The 13,020-nt window shown below is 36.1% G+C and overlaps 1 protein-coding gene across 5 annotated transcripts in view; it reads right to left on the bottom strand.

Moving 5' to 3' along the window:
* nedd4l (NEDD4 like E3 ubiquitin protein ligase) overlaps positions 1-13,020 on the bottom strand; it is a 65,987-nt gene that overhangs the window by 47,513 nt on the left and 5,454 nt on the right. For all 5 annotated transcript variants that reach the window (XM_026196615.1, XM_026196617.1, XM_026196620.1 and 2 more), the window contains exon 2: positions 9,231-9,304. In XM_026196615.1, the coding sequence (XP_026052400.1) occupies positions 9,231-9,304 (74 nt within the window). The remainder of the gene's footprint in view (positions 1-9,230; positions 9,305-13,020) is intronic.

The raw sequence follows: 13,020 nt of genomic DNA, 5'->3' as shown, positions 1-13,020 counted from the left end.
TGTAAGAGTCTTACAAGATTTAAATCTTACAGGATACGATTGGTCATAGGAATAATTTTTTTAAGGTAAGTGTGCTTGATTTCACAGTTTATGAAACTTGAGATAAACATGTATAAATGACATGAGGAAAAAAAAAAGAGTGTAGAACAGCACACACATTCATACTTGAAAATTTATTTTGTCCATTTTACTTAATCACCACAGAAAATAACATACTTTTTGGAACTTATCCAATTATCGGTGCATCTCAATCAGCTCCCTATCTAGTGAATCAGTATATTTTGTACACTAATCCAGTCACTGGTGAATATTGAACATTAACAACACTGATTGCGTTGATAACGTACTCTCCAGGATGACGGAAGACGGTAACTCGGGGAGAAGAACTGTTGAATAAATTATGTAATTATTGTTTTCATTGCACAGAAAAAGTATTAATTGCAGCTTTGTAAAATTATGAATGAAATACTGATGTCACGTGGACTATTTTACCAAAGTCCTTCTTAAGTTTCTGGACCTGGGAACACTGCAGTTGCATTTGGCTCCTGTAGTTTAGGTTTCGCGCTTCAGAAATGTGGCGTTATTTCCGGTAAGCAAGCATAGTTAGCACATCTCCCTAGAATTTGCAGTGCATTGTGTGATTTTGAGGGAGCGAATGTTCCAGTAAACTGGAAGGATTTCTCACTTGAGACAGCCCTTAAAATGGCAGATTCCCTGATCAGTGCCCTGACTACTGAACAAGGGAGCTGATTGAGACGCACCCTATGTTTCCATTTGGAATTGTACACCTGAAACCTTCAAGAGATTACATTGGCAAGGAGATGTGAAGACTTTCACGACAACAAAGACAAAGTTCAAGTCAAGGTCGTTTTTTTTTTTTAAGAACTCGACGGAATTTTACTGCATTTACAGAAAACAGAATACTTAGAAAGGAAAAATGCCAGGCTGTGTTACTGGGAACTGCTGATTAGACTGAATCCCAGGTGGTTTACTCTCCGTAAGGGTCTAGTAGGTGTTTTCATGCTGGTTTATGATAGTAACCGACACCTTTCCCCTACATCGACTACAGCATGGTCTCACATAAACAGATAACAAGATCTATCATTTTTGCACATGTTAGGGGGAAAACACATGAAAGTATGGTTGAATCCCAAATGTTAGTCTAAAACTGTTGTTGCCAATTAAATTATGTAGTTTGGAAACAGTCTCAAAAAAATCATAGCAACCCAATATTGATACTTTAGCTGATTTGCTTCCTAAAACCATGTAATTTAGCATCACCAGCAATACTGCACCTTTTTTTTTTTACTTGAAAAAAATATGCAAATTAAGTTTTAGCCTCAAAGTCAAGCTCAGCATTTTTCCTTCACTGGCTTCTGGAACAGTTGTTTTGCTTCCTTCCTTTTCCTTTGGTCTGTTGTGAAGATGAAAACGGCCTTCTTGGGTTTTTAATTGCAGTGTCTGGATTTCCCGTCGCCTCTAATTGAATGTTTATACAAGGATTCGGCTTTCTTGATTAGGATAAAACAATATACCACTTTTGAGACTGGACGCTCTTTTGCCTTTGTAAACATATTACACATTTTGAACAGATGGATATTTTACGGCTATAAATGGAAATGTAATTTCCAGGAGACGATCGAAAAAAAGGTGATGAGTGACGCATTTATGTGTGCAGATAAAAGTAAAGCGTATGAATATAAAAATGTATAAAACAACTGACATAAATGGCTAAATCATTCCTGAGAATAGTCTGTAGACAAAGGAAAGAGTGCTTTGGAATTTCTTGGATCTTTGATTCCCTTGGCCAGCACTAGAGAAACCCCAGACGCCCCCAATTCGCTGTCCCGTTTTCTCGTGTTAAAGGCCATGGAGCTGCTCAGGTGTCATAGGGACACTAACAGTGCACACTGTTACCATAGAGATGGGCGACTTTGTCACAGGGGACTTGGTTCGGTACTTGATTGTGTGCAAAAAGCTGAAATGAGAGGGGAACGGGGGAAACGACAAATCAGAAGGAGGACTCTGAGACAAGAGAACACTCAACTCACTGATCTCAGCTGATTCAAGGAAACTAAAGGTGAACAGGGTTATCAACTGCATGTGCAAAAACTGCAGCTTCATGGACATTTTTCAAGGACTTTTAAGGCTGATAGCAATCTGCTGTCAAATGACAACACAAGGTTTAAGAACACTTGAATAACAACAAAGATGAACAAACTAAAGTTCTACTGAATCAAATATATGGATAAAAGAATCCAAAGCCATCACAGACTCTGATATGCTACAGTATCTACAGTATTTTGTTAGATTAGTGCAAGAAAAATAAAATAAAAATCCACACCAATTAAGTAAAAGATGTGAAAGACTTAATTTTTAGCTCTTTACAGGCAAAAAATAAATAAAATAATAATAAAATAAAATAAAAACCATACCAATTAAGTAAAAGCTCTTTACTGCCCCCCAAAAAATGTAACAGGACTCACTTTCCTGCAGAACCTTATGCCAAGACCAAATTAAAGCAATATGCTTCATATCACGTTTAAATCTGAATGTGAGATTGATTTCATCATAGCCAAAAAAGGTCAGAAATTACTTGCAGATGTTAACAAATGTTAAGCTTTTAAACAAGGGGAATAAATACATTCCTCTAAACTACAGTGATGCTGTGCTATGGGCATTTATTAAACACATTTTAAATAAAATACAGAAATAAATGTAAATACATATAAAAGATAATAATAAATTGTTTTAGAAGGTATATTTTGCTTTTCATTACATGAGTGGGTCATCTAGGTAGAAAATGAGGGAGATGTTCTGTGTGGAGCCTACAGATTTTGTCTATTCAAATCCTCCTCACTTTCTCCGTTCAGACATCTGTGATGGTGCCTTGTGGCATCCATTTGCTCAGCTGCATGTCTTTTGCTTTAATTAGCACAGATGTAGCATGGTACTCATGATCCAAACACGCCAGACTCAGATGCGGACTCATGCCGTCAAGCAATCTGCCCATAGTGGAGATACCCATGGCATTAGAATGGGGCGAATAGGATGCTGGGATACACAAACACTCATGTTGACAGATGAACTCTCTCTGTCTCTGTCTCTCTCTCTCTCTCACACACACACTCTCACTCTCCTGGACTCTGTGATTGGAGCAGACATGTCTGATGGAGCCTACAGTACATCAGCACAGTCAGAACAGAAGGAGCTGTGACGTCTACACCACAGGAGCAAGAAAGACAGAAAAAAAAGAGAAAAATGAGAATGCAAAATGAGTAAGATAAATACAAGCCATTCTACACATCAATTTCTTTCCCTGTTTGAATCAAAAACTGGTTTTGCAGCAAATGTGCTATTTAATGTTGATTTTTTAAATGTTTTTTTGATGACAGCGAAGGTTAATATGAAGAGAAAGACCACTCATAGAAAAACAATCCTCTATATGACAGAAAGGAAGTTCCTCTTTTCAGTAATAAGAACCAGTCGCCTTTTTGATAGAAACATGGCCTGTTTTATGTAATCTAGACGTGTATTCACATTTGACTGTTACAAAACTATCCTAACTCTATGGCTGCAGCAGCAGCAAATGTGCACTCACAAGAGTTTCCACAGCACATGGTTACTATACACACATCATGAGAACATGTCCGGTGGGGTTGCCAAGATGGCCGTTGAATGAACAGACTTATTTTAAAGAGATTGTTCTAATATTAAGTTACCACAAATTTACTGTAGCACCAACTTTGACAACTAGCCAAGATTAACATTTGTAAGAGCCCTCACTTTTGCATCCACTGGGACAGTAACACTGATCGCAACTTTGACATGAGAGTGGGGTTTAGTAAAGATTTTTTAGGAGGAAGGAAATTAATTGATGCGTTAATTTGATCAAAATTGACAGTTAAGACATTATCAAATATTTATATTTTAAATAAATGCTGTTCCTTTTAACATTCCATTCATCAACGGAAGTTAGATGAGAGCACAATACTAATACGTAATATTATGATACATACATTTGATTAATACTAATGTTTAGTATATTTTATAACGTTCTACTTGTTGACAATATCACAAATATTTCTATATTAGTCATGTGAAACGTGAATGTTCACATCCTATCATTATACATACAAATCTAGCAATATTGTAGTATTTAAAACATACAATATTGCTAGACAAATGAATACCTTATAAAATCTTGTTACTTTTTTTATCCACCCAACTTATTAAATATTTATTTTAAATGTATGCACTCCTTGTTCAGCTCAGCTGTAAGCTTTAAGGTCCTGGACCCAACTTTATTTTTCTTTTATTGATGGTCAATTGGCAGCTAGTTATTGTTTACATTATCATGACAGTGTTTGTTGCTGCTTAAAAGCTTTTGAATCGAAATAAAGACACAGTTGTGTTGAAATAAAGTTGAATTTGTGTTTTATGTATTTTGGTTAAGTTTGTTTCCTATACCAGCTGTTAAAAAAAATTGTCTAGTAAATCTGTTATTGATTTTAGTCTTATTTTAGTCGACTCTTAGAGATTTGTGACCAGGTGTTTGACTTCTACAGATTTTTTTTTCCCTATCATTGAAGTGAATGGTGCTCATTAACAGTTTGGATCACAACATTTTTCAAAAATATCTTCTTTTGTGTTCTCGCCTGACTGATATACTGTATACTAGGGCTGAACGATTTCGGAAAATAATCTAATTGCGAATTCTTTTTTTTTTTTTTACCAATATTGCGATTTAATATGCGATAATGTTTTTAAGCTCTTTATGTTCTGTATTATTCAACATTGTATAGTATGACCAACACAATATTAGATAGCTTAAACAGAAATGTTATTTTCTGTAGGCCAGGCCTATGTTACGATGAAATTAGGTGATGCATGAATTGATATGAATTACTTTTTTATTAAGCAACTACAATCACAGTAGTATATTGGATGATTTGTTGAACTTCCAACCTTGAAAGCATGTAATAATTATGACAACATAAAGCACTGACAAATAAGCCTGGTGTAAACATTAATATACAAATCACACAAGCTTAAGTAGACTGCAGAAATATACAAACAAATCTGTTGCTTTATCACACTACTTTAGGTAATTCAAAGTCACTGTAATAAACATATGTAAATGTGGACTGCACTTTCTTATAACTTTACCCAGTGGTTCTCAAACTTTTTTTGGTCTCGCCAAATAATTTCACTAAACATTATAAAAAATTTATGTTTTTTTTAATAAAAAATGCATCACTTGAAACATTTAAAAATAGCATAGAGTGAATACTGTTTATTATTTATTTTATTTATTATTATTATTATTATTATCATCATCATCATCTCTGTTATTAATGTTTTATATATTTTCTCTTCTCTTTCACAAACCGATCCATCTCCCATTCTAAGTTACGTCCTTTGGCTGTTTACGGATTCATTTATTTTGTCCACCAGTATTTCACGGGGTAAAATATACAATGTATGGAGGGCTTCCCCAAACCACAGACTTGGCAACACTGTAGCATGCAACCTAATGCTTCCTCTAAAGACTGCACTTAGATATGTTCAACTTGAAGCAGCAATGATTAAGTTGATCGGTGTGTGACATCAAAGTACTGTGAGAGCTATAAGAGAGCAGAAGTCTCCTTTTGCTTTTTCTCGCCATACTTTGATGTCATACAACGATCGATCGTGAAGTCCAGTCGAACACACCTCTTTACTCTCGCGTTTCACGTGACTGAGTGTAATTAAAAAATTTAGTTTTTTCATATCACGATCTTATCAAAAAACAATTAATCGTTCAGCCCTAAAATATACATACTTACATAAACAAAAATATGTCAAGCATTATAATATGATATTATGATAATCAAGTATTATTTATTGATAGAACTTCAGTAATAAGAATTCAAACTTGGTAACCATGTATGAATGCATAAACATTTTAACTGAATATAGGACTGGTGGTGGAGCTTTTTTGGTCATTTAGTGTTTCAGTAAAGAAAAAAAAAAAAGGAAAAAAAACAACAACAACTAACAATAATACTGATAAGATGATAATAATAAGAAGAATTCTGATAATAAGAACACTATAAAACGCACTAAGGATTAACGAGCTGCTGGATTCATGAATATTAATCAGGTTGTGTGCATTATCTTGAACTGATTCGCCGAAATCAAAACAAGGACGATAACAGGTGAGCACCAGCCAATAAGATTGCCATTTGCGCATTAGTTCCGCCCACTAACAGAAAACCCAGCAATTCTTAAAAGCTGAAAAAATCCATTATTTGACAAGAAAATAAAAAAAATATATAATTTACATGTAGTGCGTCAATTCTGCATTTATTTAAGACTCTCTCTCTCGCTCTCACCGAAGCGATGATGACAATACATGTATACATGAAAGTCCCTTTGTTGTATTTCGCCGTTTTTTGTTGTCAAATTCAAGTGTGCTGCACATCCTTTGAGATGAACTGAACAATAGCACAGATCTCAGAATTCTCATAATCTGAGAATTTATTGGCTATTGGCGAACATCAAACATCATTTAGTCACCCAGAGTGAAGATTTAGTCGCATTTACTCGCAATGTAGAGGGTTGGTATCAAAGGTTAATTTGATACCAAACCTGCCTTGAGCCTCTAAAGCTAAAATAAAACTAAAACAAAAATAACAATTTATTTAGACATCTTAGCAGCATTCAAATCTGCATTTTTATTAGGTCCTGCCAGTGTATTACAATTGTATGGTATAAACATAACTTGCAAACGTACAAAGTAGGGATGTCAAAATTCCCATAAAAAAAATATTAATAGCCGTAGTAAAATGACACGGCATTTTGGACAGCTGTAAATGTAAGTGGTTATCATTTTCTACCTTAACTCATGTTATTTATTAGCTAACTAATAGTGTATGATAAATGAGAGTCATGGACAAATAACATTGCCAGGCATTTCCAGGGCCATAACTGTAAACCGTTTTAGCTGATGATTGCCTAATACATGCATGTATGAAAGTCCCTTTGTTGTAGTTCATCGTACTTTGTTGTATAAACATGTTTTTAGATACCTGAAATAATGTGTGAAAAGAATTTGTTTTGAAGTATGAATATTACAAAACTGGAATTGTATTTCTAATTCAGAATGCTTAATTCAAAGTGTTACATGCAGTTTCTTAACTAGAAATTTCTCAGTGAAAGATGTTTCAGGGAAAAAAATATCTTTGGGCTTTTGTGAATTTTTTTGTAATTTAAATAAATAATTTAATTTAAATAATAACATTTTTTACCTAACGTGTTCAATGGGAATCGAACCCACAAACTTGCACTGCTAACAAAATGCTCTACCACTTGAGCCACAGAATATCAGAGTATTAGAAATCAAGAAATTTCATTGGTTGCAATTAGTATTGACTGTTATAATTTCAGTAAAGGGTTAAACCCTAGTACAAAGTTAGCATGAAATGCTGTGAATGGCCTATAAAATTACGTCAGCTTTATGCAATCCATCCTAACGTTGAACTGACATCGAACTTACATTTAATTGATATGATCAGAAAAGTTACTGTGGGTAATTTATGCACTCTATGACCTCTGACTTTAGAACCTGAGAACTTCAAAGTGGTATAAAGAGAACTTGCAACATTGCACAAATGAGATCAGCCAATCATTTTCCCTTTGTGCTGGTTTCCTGGCACACAGATAATTTGTTTGGATAAGTCTATTGTCTAAATGAAAGAAAGACTCACAGAGTGCAACTCAGATATTCAGGCACAAAACTAAAGAAGGAAAAACACAAACAAATTCAAATGCGCACTCACATCTAAGTGTTTCCAAGATTTGCATTTGCTAATGAACGGGCGAACAGACTGGGCAGGTGGGATTAGAGGTCGGCCGATATATCGGGCCGATATTTGTCATTTTTTAATATATCGGTATCGGCCGATATCCGTGTTTAGTAGCGCTGATTTAAAGTCAGGCACGTCAGCGGGCAGCCCTGTGTTATTGGTGCGGTGGAAAGTGCTGCTGCCGCATGTGAAAGACCCTAAGCCAAAACTTTTGGAAGATTCAACAACAGTCCTGGGAGATAAAGGTAGTCAGAGAATTTCACTCTGTAAATGGGGTGGAGAAGTTGGCAGCTTTCCCAAAACTGCAGCGTGATTGAGGGCTACGTTACTCCGCCCCGCTCACAGACAACACTGTGCTCGGAGAGACAGTTGTCCTGGAGCTGCCCAGAACGGTGACATTTGAACGCTAAATGACATTTGTTTGGAAGCATGGTTTGATGGAGACAATAGCCAGGTTTCCATCCAACTCATCTGCATTTAGGGATGTCAATATTCGATAATTTCCATGTGAATCGTTGTTTTAAATTAACGATCAGTTAATAACCTTAAGGCTGCAAAATGTGTCTGCAGCGGTATTATTATTATGTGCAAAAGTCACTTAGAAAAAAAAGCTTTCTCACCCGAATTAAAGGGGTTTTAGTCTGAATAAAATGCTAGTAGCAGGACTGTAAAATGAATAGATGTGATTATGATCATTTGATAAAATGAAGAGAGCGCGCCACACGTTTGAGATCATTTTGATTTGTTGACTGTTTCCCGTCAAGGAGACCGCTGAATGCGCCTCTTTAAATGGTTTCCTGGTGCTCGTTGTTGTATTTAAAAACGCAATTGCAATGTTTTCAAATGACACTTATCATTAAAAATAAAATTATCCCAAACGTAACTGTGGCGCTTGTGGCTGTGCTGCACAGTCAATTAAATTTAAAGTGCATTAGATCATGACAATGCATGAGTGCGTGCATACGAGGATGAGCGAGCGCGGGTTTGACTACATGTATTTGGAGGTTATTGCTCACGTCTCGTTTTGCACATATCCAATGTATCTGAATGTTAAACTATAATATTATTATTATTATATTACTATTATTTTTTATGTAAACTAGACGGAAAAGATCATCCTCTTCACATGAACAAAAATAATAACAATAAGTGATAAGTTTAGAAATGTTGGCATCCAATTATTATTAGTGTGACATTTTAGCATGCAAATGAAGGGAAAAACCTTCAAGATATTGGCCCTTAAAATCGGCAGCACATATCGGCCATTGGCTGACCATGACCTCTAAATATTGGCATTGGCTATAGAAAAACCCATATCCGTTGATCTCTAGGTTGGATGGTTCACCACCTCTCCGGACACATCCTTTAGTTCTTCCTTACCTGGCACCAATGATGTCCTTCTTCGCCAGATCAATGCCAGCAATGACCTTGACACGAAGAATACGAGATTCATTCTGCAAAACATGACACACACAGAAAAGACCAACATGAATAAATCGAGTCTAGAAGACAAAAAACAAACTGACCCATAGCCTAAATTTAAGCTGATTCCAAGTCGTGAGAGCTTCCCAATTTCACCTCCAGGAGAAGATGAAAAAGGAGCATCTTAAAGAAATTAGAAAGAAGAGGCAGCCAAGAAAGCTTTTGTGTTCATTGATGCAAACTAAGACGGAACTGTTTCGATGGTATAGCAGAGGAAAAAAAAAAATCCCTAGGGAGCTATAAACCAAGGCCTTTAGATCCAGCACACCAGTTTCTTGTCTTAAGGCTGAATAAGGTGGTCTAAAGTTCTCAGCTTGGCCTTCAAAAGCTCTCCAGCAATAGATACAACCACCATTTCACGACTCCCACTCTGCATAAGTGCATCCCACCCCCAACATCACCTCGGCCAGCTTTCAATAGCTATTCATCCCGATCACGATCACACAATGAGCATCTTATTCGCCCTCTCGGCTTGTGAAGCTCACCAGTCCAGAAATGACGCACTGTAGAGAGTAAGAAAGGCCCTCTTCTCCTGCTTTACCCACTTCTGCTCTCTGAAATTCTCCTTCTATTTATGTCTGAAAGTCTTGCCTGAAAGACATGCATCATTCGTGCAGACGAGGCAAACAACAACAACCACCGCCAGTGTGACGGATTGTATTTATTCTGCCTGTCGTATATGACCTAATTATTACAGAACTAATACAATTTGGATGAGATGGGAGAAGCTGTTATAATCTGAAAGGTACTTGGGTGTTTCTGTCATCCCACCGGGTAGCTCAAACTGACAGATCTGTGCTTTTCATATAAAATGCAAACAGAGGCTAGATGTCTTTGCAGAAAGCTACTACTGTATTTTGGTATGAAGGAAATGTCATTTCATTTGTAAACCTTTTCTGACGTTTTTTGGGAAGTATGATAAAGCTCATGATATTTTATTTTCTAAAAGCCATTCCAGTATCAAAGGATTCATAGCAAAAATAAAAATAAAGTAAATAATAATCATTTGAAATAAAAATTAAGAAATTAATACTTTTATTCAGAAAAAGAGCATTAAATTGATCAAAAGAAACATTAAAGTTGTTACAAATGTTACAAATGATATCGGTTTTAAATAGCTGTTATTTGGCTCATGTTTTATTTAATTTTTTAAAAGCCATTTCAACACAAAATGATTCATTGCAAAAATTTAAAAATGAAATAATTACCTTGGAAAAATAATACTATATGCACTACTGTTCAACAGTTTGAGTTCAGACGGTAAGATTTTTCAAAAGGAATTAATACTTATTACTACTACTTTTATTACTTATTATTCAGCAAAGATGCATTAAATTGATTGTGTCATTAAAGACATTTATAATCAGGGTTTGGCTCACCAGCCAATTTTGCTACTAAATTTTTAAGTTACCGTCCATTCATAACTTCTACTAGCCAAAAAAACATAAACAAATAAAATAAAATAAATGAAAAAAAAACTAACACCTTGAGGCTCGTCCACACTGAACGTGACAAAGCAATTCTCAAATCTTTGAGAATCTCACATCATTTTGAAATTTCCATAAAAGGACAACACAGGACATTAAGGGAAATCAGGGACCAGTTGCACATGAAGAAGCTCTTCCCTCATTCAGGTCCACAATGTTCAGAATCCATCTTCACTCTAATCTCACCGCCAGAACTTGTTGTATTCCAACACACCTTTATAAAATAACTGGCCCAAGAAAAAGAACAGCACTAGCTCTCAACTCCAATCACTCCTATGTATCAACCATCATAGTTAAGAGCCCAAGCACTAGCTCAGGATGACACAACAACCCTTGAAAAGAGAAGCAAAGAAGTTTCCAACATATATGTATTTAAACAGAAATCACAGTGGCATGGGCCTCTAATTCATGAAAATTGTAAATGCACATTTTCCTTTTGCATGCATTCAAACACACACTCTTTTGACCCTTGTAATCAATTATAACCACGCGAGAACGTCTTTCTCACATAATTCAATAACACAAAAAATGTCTTACCCTTGAACTCAACTCAAAGCTCTCAGATAATACTTGACATGGTGGTAAACATTCCCGCTCGTAACTATGATTATTTCCCTGAATCTCCCACCATTCTCTAATTGAGGTTAAAAGATAAAACACTGCAGAAGGGCAAGCAACCAGAGTTACAAACCCGCCTTCCGTTCTAATGCCACTTTACACACTCCAGACACTTGGGGAGATGAATTGGTGAGGCAGAGATGATAGCTGGGTTTGGTCCATTAGAGGAAATGATAACTCATTGGTATTGCTGTTGAATGCCAGGGATGCTAGAGGGACTTAAAGTGGACACAAGTAATAACTAAACATAAAAATATCTAAGAAAAATGGCTGCTACTCTTTATTCCTGTAACTGTGTCAAAAACCAAACAAAAAGCAATTATTTTGTAATGTTATAAGGTCACTTTTGATCACTTCAATGCATCCTTTATAAAGATACTAATAAATAAAGATTAAAAAAAAATAAAGATTATTATTCAGTCATTGAGATTACATTTTTATCCAAAGCAACTTCTATCCCCCTGGAGTAAAGTGACCTTAAATGTCTAGCTCAAGAACAAGGTGGTTGATGGATCAGGATTTGAGCCTACAATCGTTTGGTTGCCAGCAGGTTACGTCAGCCACAACAAACTCTGACGATGAGTTGCCTGTAAACATTAGAAAAGAACCCATGCAATCAAAATAAAGTGGTGTGTTTACTACGTCAACAAAACTGTAATGGCTCAATCCGTCAAGTCTATAAATAAGGAATGGCTTTGCTGCAGCCCTATTTAACATATTTGAGTGATATAATAATAAAGTCTCAGGGCTGCAGCTGATTTTATTTCGCGTCGACGTAAGATGGCAGAAAAGTATTTCTCAAGCTGTGGCTGTCAAGCTGGATAATTAGGATTCCGATTCCAGCAGCCTCTTAGAGAGCCGAAGCTCTGACTGGCTTCCTGTGCACACCCAGAGATTAGTTCAATGACCGGTTTGGCATTTCCATGTCATATATCATCAGGTCTCAAGTGGGAAACCTTGGTCCGCTGGGGTCGTTCTAATGGGACGACTGCAATACAGTAGCATCTTAAATGCCACTTAAAACAACAGTAAAAAACAGCAGTTCCCAAGTGCAAGACATAAATGTTGGCGGCTCGAAAGTCAAAATCGCTGCTTTTTTTAAATCCATCATTTTATATGTTAGAACACAGCAGAGCTACATTTTGATAATGGCAGCTACACCCCTACTAAGGTCCATCACAGACACCATATGATGGTGATTTCTCCTAATGTGAGATAGTCTATGAATGCGATTCATAAGCACTCGAATACAACTCAAAGATCTATGCTCTCACTGTACAGGGTTTTTATTAAAGGGCTTCTCACGTTACACAATGACCGTTTTTAACCTGGCTAAACACCCAGATTTATAAAGCATTTGTGTGGATGCTTCCATCAGCAGTTACATAATCAAGAACGCTGAGCAGAGTGGAAGCATTTCCATATCAATGGCGTTCATAATATTATGGCACCTGGTTTCATCAGAACTAAGTCTGCCTTAATGAAAGGTTCACCGTAAGTGCTTAGAAGCATGTCATCATGCTCCTATTGCAAAAACAGTTCTCAGGAGCCCTAAGGTATGTCAAATTACAACCTAACAAACA

Source organism: Carassius auratus, chromosome 21 (assembly GCF_003368295.1).
Source record: "Carassius auratus strain Wakin chromosome 21, ASM336829v1, whole genome shotgun sequence".
Lineage (NCBI taxonomy): Eukaryota > Metazoa > Chordata > Actinopteri > Cypriniformes > Cyprinidae > Carassius > Carassius auratus.
This window is presented reverse-complemented; position numbering and strand designations above follow the sequence as displayed.